The sequence below is a fragment of the Tauraco erythrolophus genome, chromosome 16 (assembly GCF_009769465.1).
Source record: "Tauraco erythrolophus isolate bTauEry1 chromosome 16, bTauEry1.pri, whole genome shotgun sequence".
In the NCBI taxonomy this organism is placed as follows: domain Eukaryota; kingdom Metazoa; phylum Chordata; class Aves; order Musophagiformes; family Musophagidae; genus Tauraco; species Tauraco erythrolophus.
This window is the reverse complement of record NC_141480.1, coordinates 5,741,701-5,759,799: the sequence shown is the minus strand read 5'-3', so window position 1 is coordinate 5,759,799 and position 18,099 is coordinate 5,741,701. Positions and strand designations below refer to the sequence as shown.

Genomic DNA, 18,099 nt, shown 5'->3' with positions numbered 1-18,099 from the left:
ACCCCTCCCCACCACCCTTCCACGATCCCTCCTCCATTAGCAGCTTACCAAAGCCAAGCAGAGACCAAAGCGATGGAGCCACATCAAGTGCCAGTGCACTTCTAAAAACTCATTGCAGCGAGAAGCAGAGCAGGATGACACATGGGAGAAACCCCATCATAGTCAATCTGCTGGGTTTTATGCTTCAGCAGCAGCGTGCTCCCACCAGCCTTAGACAATGAAATCCTACTTTGCACCCACGCAGCCCCGAGCAGAGCTCGGGTTCCCAGCAGATCTACGCTGGAGGACCCACTCACACTGCTTTGCCTCTCCAGATGCAGTTTCTAGTTGAGTTACCACTAGATGGTGGCACGGCACAAGAAGTATGGTTATGAAACAGCCACTGGCCTTTGGTATCAGGGTGAAAAATCCCTCTGTGGGGTGAGAAGGGCTCGCTGCACCCCGGCGTTGCAGGAAGGACCAAATGGAGTAAAACTCGCTCAGCTCAATCCCCACCGCAGCATGAATATGTTCGAGATGGTTTTTGTACTGGTCTGAAGAACAAGCATCAAGCCTGGAGGAGAGAAACAGAGACAGCAGCAGCTGCAGAGGTGGAGAAATCGAGCCGTGATCAGCCCCGTCACCCAAACCACAGACAATATTTCAGGAATTAAGTTATTTTCTGGGAGTGCTATTTCTTAGGGCATCTAAACACAGCCCAGCTCCAGCTGATAACAGAAAGTTTAGAGGATACGATGTATGGAAAAATGCGTGCATACAAAGATACAATGTAACCCTATGCAGAACAGTAATAATATAAATATAAAAATATTTATACTATTTCAAATAAATATCCTGGGCTGGGTTCCAGGGGAAAGCCACCGGCAAGCGGCCACCATGATTTGCATTTTCTGAGACTTCAAAGTACTTTAAAAACATCTGCACTGGCACTCAGCTCTCTGCCAGCCGTGGGCAGCCAGCGCCGAGGAGAGCCGGGCTGACGAACCCACAACACCAGCGTGGCCGAGAAACTCCCAGCGAAGGCTCTCTGGAGTCATTTTCCAAGTTTAATTGAAATCCCAGGGAAAATGAGTGCCTAAATCGCTCCGAGCCTCTTCAAAACCTCCCGAAAGGACTGCAGCCGTGTTCCCAACAAGCCTCGTGCCAAATGGTGATGGGCTGCAGTAACCCAGCCCTCGCAGCAACTGCTTCCTCGCTCGCAAAAGACCAAGAAATAGCTGGTCATTTCCAGAAAACCTGTGTGCATCAAATGCAGTGTTTGTACAAGTAGCCACCACCAGTTACCGTGTGAGCCGCAGTCACGGCAGCAGCTGTGGGTGCGACATTCCTCACCCAGCTCCGTCCAGGCGATACAAAACCAGCTCATCCTTCGACGGGAAGATCTGCGCTGTGTGCCGCGGCGGCTGCTCGCTGTAATGCACAGGAGGTTAATGGGCCGGGGGCTGTAATTAGAGAACACAAATCATCTGGAATCTGGCACAAATTGGGTCAAACTGTTTTCCTTTCCTGACCTTTTGATGGCAAACATGCAAGACTTAGGGGCTCCAAGTCGTGCTGATCCCGCACCCCATCCCTGGCAAGAGCCACCACCACAGCAAAGCCCGGCATTAACCCCGCTCCCTTCCTGGCACTCTCTGACATGTTTTTAGATCCTGGCTCACAGCACGGGAACAGGCTCACAGCACTGCCCAGTCATGCACCAGTCACAATATTTACTGGTTTACCAAAAAGCCTTGTTTCTGCAGGCAGGAGTGCAACCGATGGCCATCCCTTTGCAGTGCTGGTGGGATGCTGGCATCTTTGGATGCGGAGAGGGCAGAGATGAGCAGGGGGAGAGAGCTGCCAAGCAGGGTAAAAACTGCTACTACTGGGGAAAAAAAAAAAAAAAAAAAAAAAAAAGAAAAAGTGTATTTACAGTTCTACTGGTTTCTGGGAAAGCTTGCAACTGGCACTCTAAATGTCCCTTGGAGATCTCGTAATCCAAAAGTGAAGAGAATGGACCTTCAGTTTAGTGTCTTTTTGAGCCAGTTTTGGCAGCAGACAGAGCCTGCCAGTGTGGGAGCTCAAAAACTGGGATTTCTTTCAAACTAGGATTTTGCTACCACAGTCCAGGGCAGTCAGTGATGCCCGGGATGCATGGTGTCCTGCATTGGAAAGCCCAGGACTCGGCCATGTCACCACAGCACAAGCAGAGCAGCCATATGGCATCATTGAGCTGTCACCTCGATGCCACCAGGTCTGACCTGCATCCAGCCACCCAGGCCAACACGGCCACCCAGTGCCCGGCACCCGCCGGGGGTATCGGTTTGCCAAACCAGGCTGGAGGATCTTTTACTCTTTCACCTTCTCTGTCCAGATTCATTACTTCAGAAAGCATAAGGGGATTTTTTTTTTCCCCCTCAAATAAATATTCTTTGCAATCTTCCAAAGCAAAAGTGATTTATGAAGCAGCCTTGGCAGTGCTCGTGCCCCATCAGGTGGGCACTGGCACCGCCCCAGAGCCCCCACTTGGCCTTAAGGGTATTTTTCCTGAGAAAACCCAAAATGGGAGTTGACTTTGAGGTCCATTTAGGGCTCCCAAAGGTTAATTAGTTTGTTTATCTGAACATCAACAACCTTCAAAAGTGCCCAAAGACGAGCTGCCTGTTGCACTTGTGCAACGCTGCTAAGCTGTTCGAACACAAGGCTTTCCCAAAACTGGCAGCATTGAAAAAAACAGCCAACAAACAGAAAACCAAACAGAAAGAGAACTCTGCATCATTTAGATCTCAGCCACTCAACCGAGCCTTGCAGAGCTGATAACTCGTGTTTTCCTCGGCAGCTTGGGCGCTGCTGCTGTTGCTGTTTTCTTTTGCTATTAATCCCGTTTGGTTACGGTTTTCATACACTCGGGAATGTGGATTTACCGCACGCTCTTGGAGGAGTGTAAGGACAGAAGACTGGGATGGTTTAACCAGAGCCGTCCTCAGAAGTGCTTGGAAGAAACCTGCGGCAGTTTTGCAAAGAGACAAACAAGCGTTAAAAGGTGCTTTTTTTTTTTTTAATGAACATTTTTCAACAACTTCTTGATCAAAGAGAAAACCGACTGGCTGTGGTTGAGGTAAAAAAAAAAAGAGGTGTTGCTGTAAATTGTATTTGGTTAATGATAGCTGCTATTTAAGCTGTATCTGGTATTTTAAAATTTATATTTTAATCTTTGTATCATCAAGAATGTAAAAAAGATGACAGAGAACAAATAATTTCTACTGGGGTTATCTGAGTAATTCCAATAACAGTGATTCGAATAAATGTGATTTTCCTACAGAAGCACCAGATGCCTGGAAGAAACTGATTTCAATAGATAGAAGGGATTTTTATTGCTAACCTGTATTTTTAGTGCAGTTTCATAAAGAAATATCTTACCTAACCACATTTTGTAAGGACCTTGATCATTTTAGAGGCTCTTAGGCAGCCTTTGAGAAGGAGACATCTCCAGCTGGGAGGAGGAACTCTCCAGGGGAGGAGAACGATCTTGGAGACTTTTATAAAGAGAACATATCTGTATGCATCTGCACATGTGGAATTTTTTTTTCCAGCTCAGTGAATTTCCTTATGCTGCTTAGAGGAGCTGGGGTCTGAGGTTTTTTTCCATTGATAATAATTATGGTGCCTGCAAGCAAGGAGAAATTTAAGCTGTAAGTTGTTACTGCTGTGTGATCCCAGCTGATCATTGCTGATAGCAAATTTAATGCATGAAGGTTGAGGGTCGTTTCAGCCAAGTTCAACTGTTCGACATCAGAAGTCCTGAGAAACAGTTTAAGCTTGCACACCTTTTATATTTAAATGCTAAGCAATGGATATCTTCAGAAAGCAAAGAATTTCTGCTTTGAACCATATTCTGAAAGGAACATGCAAGTCTTTTGAGATGCTTATTTCTTTCCATTGGAGATAAAGACCTTGCGTGACAAATGTGGGCTTGGGCGACCAAATCAGCAGCCAAAGCCAATTCCAGCCTGAACACTGTAACACTGAGAATATTTGCATAAAAACTAAAGCAGTGATTTTTAATTTAGGATTTCTGCTTTTCTCTCTATCCCTCCCAGCAGCTCAGGACAGGTGGTGTGGGGAGCAGCAAGGTTCAGGATCACAGCCATGCTCCCTGGCCTTAGTCGCACAGGGATGTTGTGCAGCGTGGCTGTTCCCCGGTAACGAATAGCAGCTCCCGAGGCCTCCTCTGAGGACAGTATCGGGAAATAACAGCAGAAGGAAGATGCTGTTGCAAAATAACTGTTCGCCTCCCCACCCACCGCGATGCTGCAAGAGAGGCTACGAGAGCGATACTGGAGTTCTACCAGAACTGCAATCAGTTTGCAGCATGTTAATGGGCCAGAACACAAAGACAAATCGCTGCTGCCCAGACACCTGCAAGGCTGGATGTGGCCGGACTGCCTGGCAAAGCCATTTGCCATGATGCTCTTGTGTGGTCCCGCTCGCCGGGTGCCAGCTCAGCGAGACAGAAATGGGGGCGATGCTGGGGGCAGCAGGGAGAGCGGGGGACAGATGAACTCAGCCTGGAGGGGGGGACAAGTCTGCCGATGCCGTGGCAGGGCCGGCTGCCACTGTGCCCCCGCAGTGGATGTGCAGCTCAGTGTGAAACTGGGAGCGGGGAGGGGGGACAGCAGCGGTACCGACGCCTCAAGCACCCCCCCGCCACCACCCCTTGGGCAAACCTGGCCAAGTGGCACGGATTTGCTCGCGAAATAAGGCGAGGAAGGAGCAGAAGCAGCCCAAAACCTAAGGACCCCCCGCTCGGCAGTGAAACACGACGGATTCTCCTGCCGCTCCTCTTTTCACGCCCCCCCCCCCCCCCCCCCCCCCCCCCCGACCCGCAGCACCCGCGGCCCCTCCCGCGGCCCCGCGCTCCCATCTCACGCGAGGAAATCCAGGAAGGCGGAGGAGCAGCAGGGATTCGTGGCGGACCAGCCCTCTGGGGACGGGGTGGCCCTGCCTCCCCGCGGCCCCTTCGCCGTCCCGGCGCTGCACGGCGCTCGCCAGAGGCGGGCTCCGGGCAGGGCAAGCAGCCAGCGGGCTATATTTAGCCACTGCAACAAAACAGGCGGCCGGATCAGCTGACTGGAGGCAGCAGCCCGGTGCGCGGGGTAGTTTTAGGCAGCGCATATTCTGTGCCGAGAACGGGGAGGGAAGGAGCCGGGGAACCGGGAGCCGCTCGCCCCTCGCACCGGGCGGCCGCGCAGGTAAGGGGAGGGCGTCGCAACAGCCGGGGTCCGAAGGCGGGCTGTGTCCCCGGGACCGCCGGGAAGGAGCCAGGATGGCCGCAGGCGGGGATGATGCTCCAGGCGGGGATGATGCTCCAGGCGGGGAGGGAAGGGGAGGGCAGGCCGCGGGGCCGGGAAGGTGACCTCGGCTCGGAGCGCGGTGCCCGGGCCAAGGGCATCGCACCCAGGCTGGAAGCGATCCATCCCGTCGGGAGAGTTTTGCTGTAAATAGGTAATTTAACTTCCTCCCGAGGAAGGGCGCGCTGTCAGGACCGAGGGAGTGATGAGCGGTACCGGGACTTAACGGACACGCCCGAGGCCTCGGCTGAAGCATCCGGCTGCCCCCTTGGCGCCGGGATCCGGGTGCTGCCAGGCTCAGACTCGGGCTCGGGGTGGGAGGAAGGGCGGAGGAGCAAGTCTGCTTCTTAATGCTTAAAGAAACGAGAAGAAAGGAGCAGAGAGGATAAAGGGGAATAAAAAAGGCCGTAAGATCTAAACCAAACATCTCCTGCTCTCAGTTCAGCAAAGCCCACCTTGGCTGGCTTTGCCAGTAGCACCTGAGATGAAAAGCAGGAGAAGCAGCGGCAGCCGGGGGTGGGATGGGCATCCCACGAGCTCTGCCCTGGGCTTGGCGCGAGTGGCTCACTTGCACTCCGTATGGGATCCGCAGCTTCGCAGAGGGGTTCAACAAAGGCAGATTTGTTTCCAGCAATGACAAGCAAGGCACCAAAATAGCTAGCAAAGCACTTTTGTGTTTAATCACACAACAAAGCTATATTGTGTTGGCAGATTATTCACATACAAATTGCATTGGTGGAGGGGATATAGTAAAAAGGATCTGGGCTATGTGGTCGTTTCTGCCAGAAGGGGAGATAAGCAAAGCACAGGGGAGAGTATTTTGAGAGAAAAAATAATCAGTATGTTAGCAAACACTAAAACACAGAATATTTGTAAGAAAGGTTTAGCTGACTAGTGGGAGCAGTTTGACAAAAATGCATCCTAAAAAGAGTTGAGGATAACTATTTGAATATAAAGGACATGAATTAAATCCCTTTGACTCTATGTAAGCTTTCAGGGAAGGATCTACCACTCCATAACTACATTTATGAACCACTAGCAGAGAAGAAATGAACACGTTTGCACATTATCACCTACAGCTTCTGGAAGAGATCAGCTTTAATGTCACTTCACTTATGTGATGCTCCCCATGGGGGTAGGTCAGCTCTTCTCCTATTGAGATTAGCTCTTTCCTCTTCGGACACAATGTGAAATCAGAGCCCTGTTACAGTGAACAGAGCAGTGGAATATTAAGTAAGAATAGTTTGTCCCTTGCTGCTACAACCTGGACAGTTAGACGAGTTAGTGCACCTACACCACGCTGCTTCAGCTGCTGTCCCCATGCGTTGCTGCACAAGGAAGCACCATTGCTGATCTCTTTAATGACCCTTTTATTTTCTATTGCAGTTGATCACTTGGCTTCTTTTGTATATGTGAGGTCTTTGTGAAGCCATGGATATGAAAGTACTGCCAGAAAACTTTTAAAATGCAATTTCTGTAAGCACCACTCTTTGCCACAAAAAACCAGGAGGTGGGTCAGGTAGCATGGACTTTACCCCAGAATTTCTTTACCTGGCTTTCACATGCTGATCGTGTCTGGTCTGTTCTTTGCAGCCATGGCACCCCGGATAAGACTGAGTCTTTCAAAGTCTCTTCCAACAATACGTGAAACCCACGAGGAAGCAATGGAAGATTCGACCAGCAACCTGAAGCGTACTGGAAGCACTGCAGCCAGCCCAGACTCATACTCCAGCGACGATTACATTCAATCCATCTGCCACCTTGCCAGACCCACATTCCCAGGCCTTCCTGAAAGCAGCCATAAGGTTCAGGACAGAAAGACCCTGAAGACTCTCGAAGACATGTCATGGTCCCCATCCCCTGGGGGGACACAGCAGGAAATGTCAAAATGTAGATTGACCAATTTCATCTCCAATGTGGTGCCGTTGGGAAAAGTCATGCCTGCAGAAGCTGACTTCTGGTCCAGAGAGGACCCCCTGGCACAGATCTACACCCATGCAGGAAAGTTCTGCTCCTCCAAGGTTGCTTTGTACAGCAAAAGCTCCAGCACTAGTTACTCGCAGTGCAACTCTTCCTCCCCAAACAGTGAACTTCATCCCCCAGCCACGAAAGAAAGAGCCACAGAGAAACCCAATTTGCCACGAGTATTCAGTTTTCCAAGGCTTCCCTCCCCAAGACCAGTGCAGAAGGAAGCGGCCTGCTCAGAGCTGAAGTATGTCAGAAAAGATGAGGGAGCAGTTTTAGAGAGTACCCACAGTCAGAAAGAAAACAGCCCCGTGTCCATTACCGGTGAAGAGCTATTGCCATGCTCAGCCAGCGGGAAGCTGCTGGGAAACCCCGTCTTGTGCAGGTCTGTGAGAGGGCAGAGTTGTTCCTCCAATACATCAGGCTCTGATGAAAAAGAAGAAAAAGAAACTTCTCACTGTGACAGAACCGTAACGGGTGATGTCCCCACTAAGCAGAGATACTCTGAGTGCTTCCAGGTAGCTAAAAGAGCCATGATCCATAACTGGATTTCAGAGCGCAGATGCATCTGGAAAGAAGCAAAGGTAAAAGCTTGTTTGCTCCCAGCCATTGCTGAAGTGTGAAGAAGTAGCTGCTCAAAATAATTTTATTCACAAGAAATAACCACCCTGTGCTCTAGAAGCTCTCCCTGGAGTCCCTGCACAGAAAACATGGCTTGAATGTGCATGCAAGTCAGGCAGACTTTTGTCATCCATCGTATCCTTCACTAGTGAGCAAAGGGACAATTCAGAGTCTCATTCACTAAGAAACAACAACTAATTCTCATTTTGGAGAGACAACAGTTCATAAAGCCTCTCCCGCCCATCTATTGCCTAGAACTGCCCTGAGCACGGAGAAAAGCTGGAGAGAATATAAACCCCATCTGTCCTGGAGGAGGAGAGATCTGCGGGAACATCAGACTACTGGTGTTTTCCAGCAAATGCCAAACAGCCAGATGTTGCTCACACCTGGGTACAGTTATTCTGAAAGGGACATTTGGACCCATGCTTGGACAGGACTAAATGTGCTCTGACATATACATTTAGTAGGAGACCCATTATAGATCACTGCGTCAACATCAAGACACCACTGGATAGGTCACCTGTTAGTGCAGTAACATAAAGAAGTATTTTTAAAAAAATCTTAAGAAGTCTTTTAGGAGGGTTTGCCAGAAGGCAACATAGAGAATATTAAAACTCGTCCAGGTGGGGAGATTTACCTGGCACAACTCCGTTACCTTTACTCCTGGATTTACCCTTGGCAGGAGCAGAGCTGGGAGCCCAGGATGGGCATTGCCACGCCAGCGCTGCCACTGTCCTGGAGCTGTAACAACCTGCGATGCCAGCTGTGAAAAACCAGATACCACGCTGGTGTCTGCACCGTCAGACGTTCAGCAGCCAGGCTGCACAGCGCGGGCACCCACAGCGTTTGCTGCCGCAGTGCAGGAGCCTCGCGAGCCCCCGTGCAGCTCGACAGGATGAGGGGCAGCCTGGGGGTGCTGGGCTGGCGTTCGCGAGACCTGAACGCAAAATAATCATTTCTGGGTTTCCCTTCTGATCTCTGCTTCTGTGTTCTCACCTACCTGACCATGCTGATGACACTGACTGTTCTTTGCCTGGTGCTGTGAGACTGAAACATGAAAAAACCCCACGCGTGCACGTTACAACCATCCAGCACATACCATATATAAATAATTCAGTTGATGTTAATGCCAGATGGGATGTCTGTAGGAAGAGAAGCATTCCTGCTCTGCTGTGAGATCCCGGCGTGGCGTGGTCAGCACGCACCCAGGTCATGCCGTGCTGCTGCACAGATTTCCCCATCCGGAGAAACTCCCTCATCGGGGCTTTCTCCTGCAGTCACAACCATCTCACATATCTGCGTTTGGTACAGCACTCTGTAGCCAGCCAAGGGAAGTAGGTGAGACAACTGCAAAGCAATACTAGAATAATTATTATTGCTACCAAGAATAAATCTTTTGGCACAGAGGAGGGCAGAGGGACCAGGCTGTTTGTTCAACTGCAGCTAAGATGGGAAATACCACTGGAAAGCTGCAATTATAAAAATGCCCCGACACAATTTCTAAACCACCCTCGAGCAGATTAAATCAGAAGGTAACTTCTGCTCAGTACCAACATGAGCATAAATATGCTCGAGGATCAAAAGGTGAGCATATTTGAGCTTCTGATTCTCACATCTCTTACCTCAAATAATTTTTCTCCTGTTGAAACTCGTTAGCGCTTTGGAGCCGAACTGTTTCTCATCTTCGTTTTTGAACTAACCACGCAGTGAGAACAAAGGTGAAGGCGGCTCCAGCATTTATTAGAGCTGATGGAAGGAGTTGACTCAAGGAAGGCGCCAGCCCGCTCTGCCTCCTCCGCATCGCTCCCTTCCTTCTCAGGTTAACACTGGGATTTAAGCGATGCTTGTCCTCGTGCCCTGCTGACATTTTAATTTCTCTCCATGTGAATATTTGTGACACTAATGCCTAGCAAGTCTTGTGCCAACTGCATGTATCACTGCTTTTGACAGAGAAAACAAATAAAACCGTTACATCGAGCTGCTCTTTCCATTACTGCAGAACTACGGGTGATTATTTTCAGTGCAGGGCTGGTCCACAGCACATGAGCTGATGACTGGCCACCCAAACACCTTCTCACCCCACCAGGTCACTGACAGAGCCCGCTCCAGGCTCTTTCCCCAGACATTCAATGCTTTGCAAAGCTTTTCTGCCTGGTCAGGGTCAGACCTTCTGTGCCCAAGACCCGGGCAATTGCTGCTCTTAAAGCCAGCCAAGCTGTGCACCAGCAGGTTCCTCTGGGACAGGCGCTGTAGCTAAAACACTCATCCTCATGGCAGAGGCATGCTGCCCTGTAAACACACACCTGGGGCCATTGGGACATGCTCTCCCTCTTTTCCTCTATACAAATGAGTGGTTGAGGAATCACCATTTGGGATGAACCTGCAGAAGCCACAGCCTGTTCAAAGTGCTCACAGACAAGAAAGAAAACAAACCTTATCAAGGAATTTAGGTCACGGAGTGAGATAAAAGCCATGCTGCTTCCATGGCCAATCTCATGGCAGCCTCTGCATTTGAAGTCACTGGCAGAAAAACCTCATTTATTGAGATCATCGGAACTGCCAAAGGGATTTGGATTAATTTGAATGGGGAATTGTTAACCAAATCCCACTGGCAGCTTTCAGTCTCAGCCTTCACAACCAGTCCACAAGCAATCTACGGGCTAACATGCAATTTTGCTTGCGTGACCATGCAGCCTTTTACTGCTGCAAACGGTAAATGCATTTGGACATGGAAAATCACCACCAGAATTTAACAACCAGAAATGGTGAGGAAGAAACAAAATCATCCCACTCTTTCCTCAAAAGCTTGTCTTTTAAATGACAAAGATACGGAACAGCTCAAACCAAAGGCGAGGAAGCAAGGGGCCCGTGAGCCTCACTAATGGGATCTGATGATTAGACATGCAGAAGCAGCTCAGAAACTCTTCCAGCAGCCACAGCACAGAGACCCTCATCCACCGCAGGAGGGGCCTTTCTGTGCCAGGATGTCAGATGTTGTTTAGAAACTAAAACATGAGCCAGTGCAACGTGATTACAGACAGCGATAGGTCACCAACGGGTCTGTCTCAGCGAGGGAACGTAATGACCAGAGACAAGCTGGAGCAGATTCAAGGGCTGCACACAAGCAGGTAGATGCAGGAGGCACGTGAGGGAGATTAGCAAAACCAGTTTCTAAAAAAGGTCTTTAACCCTGAAGTTAGGATAAAAGCAGCTATTTTTGTTTCAAGAAGAAATCCAATCTTAAAGCTCTAAGAGAAAACACGGGGCCTAATTCAAGGGGATCAGACCCGAGACAGAACACAGGGTCCCTCTGCTCAAAGCAGAGGCTTTGTGGAGAGCATATCGGGCTTTTCCCGTGCCCTGAAGTGCCTGCAATTGGGCCTAATTGCTTGTTGAGGGCATATTTTAATTAACTTTGAGCCTTCCTAAGTGGGGAGTAATGATAAATGGTGCGCAATGAAGTTAAATTGCATTTAGTGACTAAGCAGGAATCCCTTAGCTTTGGCTGAAAACCTCCTACGTCCCATCAGCAGCGTGATTAACAGCAAAGTGTTCTGCATTTGCAGCTGCGACCACAGGCAGAAGAGCGATCCGAAATGATGGCTGGAAGCTTTTCTGCTGGTGTTTGACGAGTGAGGTCATTCAAGCCCAGCTCTCTGCCTTGCTCGCCAGAGCCCGCGTGTGGTTTTGTGGCCGGTGTCACTTATGTGGGCCACAGTTGACAGCAGCGATGAGTCCTGAAGCGCCACATCTCGGGCTCGTGGCCTCTTCCCGTGCTCTGGGATTCTCAAGTATAACTTAATTTGCCTGGCGTGAGCTAGAGCTGATGCAAAATACACATTGTGTAAATACAGATATAATGTTCCTGGAAATCGCAGCCTTCCTGGAATTAATGCTCCTGGAGGCAACGCTTCCGAGGACTGTTGCGAGGAGCTGTAGAAAAACTGGGCATTTTTGGAATACTGTCTAGTTGCTACATAATGTTTGACCAAATGCCATTTAAAAGCGAAGAGAGCCTCTAAGTGCTTTGAAATGGGCTTGTAATGGGAATAATTTTCTGCTGCATTTAAAGCACAGATTTCCAATAGCAGCTGATGAGGGAAATAAAATTATTAGTTCATTTATTTGTCTGCATTAGCATTTTGTTAACCATTTCTTGTCTTTGCGTTTAAATTACTCTAGCTGAAAGCCCATCAGCCTGCTGAGCACTGAGCAAGAACAGTGTTAACCGCGTTTCATCTGCCTGCACTTCACACAACTTGCAGTGACTTTTCCCCTCTGTGATCAGCAAGTCTGCGTTCTCCAAAGCAGGGGGGTCACACGAGGTGAAAGCTGAACTAGCCAGCAGGGAGACTGCCACATCTCATCTGATGGTGGAATATGACATCTACAAGTCAGCTGAGTTTAGCTGAATGTTTTCTTATTTTTCCCTTGATCACAAGTATGTAGGAGAGAAAACGGCTTCTGGTTTATACCAGCAGTGCTGGGCTGCAAGTTTTGTATCTTTCCAACTCACTCGATGGAGCATCGGGTGGAGGTAACCTGGCTCGTGGCTCAGCTTCAGAAAAGGGAGATGCCACATCTCAAGTGTCCAGGCTCCAGAGCAATTAGAATCACGGAATGGTTTGGGCTGGAAGGAACATTAAAGATCATCTAGTTCCAACCCCCCTGCCATGGTCAGAGACACCTTCCACCAGACCAGGCTGCTCAATGCCTCATCCAGCCTGGCCTTGAACACTGCCAGGGGTGGGGCATCCACAACTTCTCTGGGCAACCTGTTCCAGTGAATTACATGAGAAATACCACCTTTACTCGAGATGCTCTTCATGCTTCCCCTTGGCTCATGCTGTAGAAGCATCAAACTGCACAGAGAATATTGTGACCTTTACTCCCAGATGCTGTCGGTGGGTTAGCAATTCCAGCTGCCCCCAGGTCCTGTTCAGCTGGGTGCTGTGCGAGTGTACGGAGAGGGCTGTCCCCGACTGGCTGAGGCCACGAGCCGTTCAAACCTCATTAGTGAGATTAGCCGGGTGCTTCAGATTAAGGCTGATTTGCACAGAGAGCAAAGGAACCTGTGCATGGTCCTCGATTACAGCAGAGACAGCACTGATAGCAAAAATATTCCTGGTCTTTAGGGCAAGCAAATGTAAGCACAGGCTTGATTATACTCCGTTTTGAGTCCAGAAACACCCAGGTCCTACTCAGGACTCCACTTTAAGGACAGATGGATGTCTGAGCCGCTGACACTGCAGTTCGCAGCAATTTGGTAGCGATGGCAAAACAAGTTTCTGCTCCTGTCCAGGAAGAGCAGGTTCAGATGAGCTGGAGAAATTGCAGCTGGGGCTCAACTGTGGTTCCCAGGCCTAGTTCAGCCCCAGGTTCTGCTTCTGCTAGGTGCTACGAGGTGACAATCAGAGGGCTGGAGCACGTCACCTATGAAGACAGGCTGAGAGAGCTGGGGTTGTTCAGCCTGGAGAAGAGAAGGCTCCCGGGATACCTTCTAGCAGCCTTCCAGTACCTAAAGGGGCCACAAGAAAGCTGGAGAGGGACTTTTTGCAAAAGTGTGTAGTGATAGGACAAGGGGCAATGGCTTTAAGCTGAAAGAGGGAAGATTTAGATGAGATATAAGGCAGGAGTTTTTATAATTAGAGTGACGAGGCACTGGAACAGGTTGCCAAGAGAAGTTGTGGATGCCCCATCCCCGGAAGTGTTCAAGGCCAGGTTGGATGGGGCTTTGAGCAACCTGGTGTAGTGGAGGGTGTCTCTGCCCATGGCAGGGGGGTTAGAACTAGATGATCTTGAAGGTTCCTTGTATCCCAAACCATTCTATGATTCTATGACACCGGGGCTGAGCAGCTTCCCTCCCCGTGCAGCTGGGTGCCAGGCACCCCCCGGCCCTGAAGGGACAGCACACAACCTGCCTTTCCGGGCTTGGACGCTGTTCGCTGCATACACACTCAATGCTGCCTCTGCTCAAAACTGGTTTGTTGGAACAAGGGTACACGGATGGAAAATGAAAAAAAGACGATTCAGGGAGAAAGCATCAGGCCTGCTTGCTGTGCAGGGTCAGCTCCTGGAATTAATTGCTGCAGGATATCAACAAGATAAAATTTAGCAGGATTCAAGAGAGGATTCGACAGTCCTGTGATCAGGAACATTTGTGCAATGCTAACTGGGTCAAAGAAATACAAGAGAAATTAAGCGTTGTGCTTCCCTGAAGGGCTGAGCTGGTACCAGCTGGATTTAAAACACATTCCTCCCCACCTCCCTTCCCCAATCTTTTTATAGCAACAAGCAAATAGCAGGATCTATTGCAAAGTCTCTTTTCTTTCCTTAGAATAACAAAGCATCGCCTGCTCTAGGAAGTCTCCAAGAGCCGCAGTGATGTCTGGTCCGTGCCACAGCGCACGGTGAAACCCTCCCCTCGTAATTTTAAAGACAGAAAATGGAAGTTTTAACTTCTCTGCTGCCTCTATGCTTCAGATCAAACCGTTTATCAAGAAGAGAATGAGCTGCACAATAAACCAGCTGCAGATGAGCCAGTTGGGTCTCCACCCTGAAAGCCTTTTCTAAGCATAATTAACCAAATTAATTATTTAACTCTAAGATAGCATCAATCGGAAAAACATGCAGCGGTAATAGCTGAATCCAAAAGCCAACACTAGCAACATCATAGGGAAGTGTCGAGGGGCTAATGGGAGTGGTGGGTTCTACCATCAAAGACAGGAGAAGAAATTTGATCTTGCAGTGATTAAGCAAAGCAGCAGAATCCCCAGTAACACACAGATTTCACTTTTCAGGTGGGCAAATAGGCACTAGCTGCTCCAAGGAGGTAGCTACTATGGAGGTAGTAGCTGGTGCCTGGGGTGCCCAGTATGATCTTTTCCAAAATTTTCTTTTTCATTAGAAAGATCCTGACAAAAATCTGTAGTCTTTGCCCATTTTTCTGACACCGTAAAAACGCTGCTGGCAGAATTGGCCAGAAGGCACAGTGCATCGCATGTGACAGCAAGGGTGGTACAGTCCTCTCGAAGCCCATCAGTTCGCTTCATTAAATTCACTGTTAGAAGCAGAAGTATTCTGAGGGAGATGTCTCGCTAAGCCTAGTGCTGGCAACAGAACATTACCTGGTAATCTCAGTCCAGCAGTGGAAACCTTTGGATTCTGTGCCCAAAGACAAAATCATCTTCCTACAATCCATTGCAAACAATACAGAAAACATGTCAACATTCAAATATCATCCCATTAGGCTTGGCAGAAATTTGGGATGCCCACTGTCTTTGAAATTTTGGTATTTGAAAATAAGGATGAAAACAACTGCTGCCAAAATTGCCAAGGAAAAAAACCTCCCCACCAAATTCTGTGGCATCCAATGCCATTCGGTCAACCAAATGTGATTCAGTTGATTTCACTTCAAAATCAAGTACAAACTGTTTTGCAAAATGGTAGTGTGTTTTCCGTTTTCCTTACTGCCTGCTCTTCCAGGAATAGCAACTCTTAATACGATCTGTGACAACTTTGTCAGACTCTGAGACGCGGTGAGGCCACAAGGACTCAGCTATCAGACAGAACCCTCTAATTAGGATTTATTAGAATTCTTTCCTTTCTCATTAACAGTATCAAGGGCTGCGTTTACACAGCAGTTTGTCACACATATAATTTTTTTTTCTCCTAGAGAAGTGTTTCTTTCTTGGATCATAATAAAACAGTTGGTCTATAAGATTTTACTGCTCCTGGGACAAGCCGTAACATCCTGACCTGCACCAGCTCCGGAGCTCTTTCGGCTCTGTTGTACTTCAACTGGCAACACAGGCACATGTGTCTTTATGGATCAGGGCCTTTGTAAGCATATTTAAGGAGTCACTGCTTTTAGAACCTTGTACAAAGTTTTCCATACCAGTATTTTTAAGTCATTATGAAAGCAAAGCGTTCCCTGCACGCGCTTCTCCCACTGGGGACAGAGGCAATCAACCCACCTGACAGACTGAAGACACATTGCTCAGTCTGCTGTGGAGAGGTTCTCCAGGCAGGACACGGACACGGCTCTGTGCTCTTCTCATACTCTTTGATCCACCTGAACGCGGAGCAGTGGCACCCACGTGATGCTCCCTCCGCATGTTTCGGCTCCCCGGGAGCTGATGCTCACTGGCAGGACACGAGAGAGCAGAAATGACTAAGGAGCCTGAGCAGGAGACCGCAGGCATGATCTGCTCCACAGTCCGGACATCCAGGACTTTCAGCAAGTTGCTGGCTTTTTGAGTTCTTTTTGTATCCTGTAGAGTGGGAATAATTCTTACTTAGGAGAAGAAGGAGGATTTGTAAGATCAGCCAAACCTATAAGAAAAAATAATTATATAGAGACAGATTTTTTGTAGCCAGCAAAGAATTGCAGTGGTAGATGAAGAGCACGTACTGCAGTGCTGGGTGAGTTCTTTCTCATTATTCATTTCAATAATTCCTACAGAACATGAGTAATACAAAGACAGATGTAACAAGGCTGGCTGTCTACTGCAGATGATGTAACTAGATGAAACTGCAGTTTTCACGCTGTCAAATGTGAAAGCTTAATTAAATTGTACAGCCATACCAAAGACTCAGGACTGGACCCACATCACAAAAGATGTGAATCCAGTGCAGTGGGATGTGAATTCCTGTGCCTGGTGCTGCAGATCGGACCCTCGCCCGCCCTGCCTGCGGTGGTTCGGTGGGTAGGGGCAGATCTCAGGGAAAACAGGCTGTTCTATGTGCACATGTGGTAACTTCATTTTTTGTACTCCTGGAATATCTGTTTTCCTAGTGAAAGCCCAGCGGAGTTAATGGAAAATTTCCTGTTGGCTGTCTTGGGCCGAGACCCAGATTTCTACCTTTTGTTCATCTCCCTCCTCTTTCACTGGTCCCTGAATGAAGGATTCCGCCTAAGGGAGGAAATGTTACAGGGAGTAATCCCAGCCCTTCCTGTAGTCTATTACCTAAACTTACACCACAAATATTTCCAGTTTAATATCTGGAGGCCCTGAGCAACCTGATCTAGTTGGAGATATCCCTGTTCCTTGCAGGGGGGTTGGACTAGATGACCTTTGAAGGTCCCTTCCAGCCCTAACGATTCTATGATTCTATGATCTGCAAGCACTTGTAGGAATAGCCCACACTAATACAGAGGTACAGCCTCTCAGAGAGCAGCTAGGGCAGGAGAAAACTTCAGCTGTTTTACCCATTGTATTAAAACACTGCAAAGGGAATGAAAATACATCAATTCATGAAGCAATAAACTGAAAATCAAACTGCAGTTTGAATGATAAGCATGTTTGACTTGCTCTTCTCTCACTGGGCAATGCACGTAGGCTTTTTACTGAATATAGTTGCTATTATGCATCGGGAAACACGTCACTGAGCCAAGACAAAGGAAGTTCAGGCTTCAGAGGTGTTAACCAAGACAGATATCAAATATCTCTGTTTGCTTCCTTTGCACAGCAACCTCCCAACTCCTATTTCTGAGATTTCAGCAGCAGCTCTCCCGCCCGCAGATGGCAGCCTACACACCCCGTGCCCCGCGGCAGTGCACAGGCCAACAAGAACTTGGTTCGCAGCACCCCGACACCACACAACCCACCACATCAGCTGTGAAGCACTCACGTGTCGCTTGAGCCTGGCTCGTGTCCCCACAGAGCCCAGAAAACCCCAGAGAAAACTAAACGAGAAAAGGTCTGGTCCTGTCAAGCAACATGTTGATCATGCAACAGCCCTGCCCCGGGGGATGCCATGGTGCCAGACACGATGTCAGGCATCTCTAGGCTTTCCTCCATCTAATCTGTGTCTTGGTGGTGTCTTGCTACCAGGGCAAGCAAAACCAGCACACAGCTTGGGTGGGGTCTTTAGGTACAATAGGTCGTAGCCCTCTTGGCCAGAAAGCAGACTGTTAAGCGGTATGCTGTTTTTTGAAAAGGAAGAAGGGAAATAAAATCAATGAATCCAGCCTATGGAGAGCTATCGATACCATTAGCCACAGTGGAGAAACTAGCATTGATTCACTGCTGGCGCCCAAAGTCTGTGCCTTGAACTAGAGAAAAACTAGAGAAACTTAACTAACTGAAAAAAAAAAAAAAAAAAGTGTTGTGAACAATTAGATAAAGCTTAAGTCTTTGTGGTCATTATAACCCAGCAGAAGTGCATACATGTTTTT

The 18,099-nt window shown here is 48.6% G+C and overlaps 1 protein-coding gene across 1 annotated transcript; it reads left to right on the top strand.

Moving 5' to 3' along the window:
• The first annotated feature begins 6,928 nt into the window (after nucleotides 1-6,928).
• LOC147527633 (uncharacterized) lies at nucleotides 6,929-7,921 on the top strand. Its single transcript, XM_086621765.1, has one exon. The coding sequence runs from the start codon at nucleotides 6,929-6,931 to the stop codon at nucleotides 7,919-7,921; it is 993 nt and encodes a 330-aa protein (XP_086477891.1).
• Nucleotides 7,922-18,099: the final 10,178 nt, after the last annotated feature.

Bases quoted from the DNA above. Each gene is read 5' to 3' on its own strand.
- LOC147527633 (XM_086621765.1), top strand. From the start codon at position 6,929: ATGGCACCCCGGATAAGACTGAGTCTTTCAAAGTCTCTTCCAACAATA.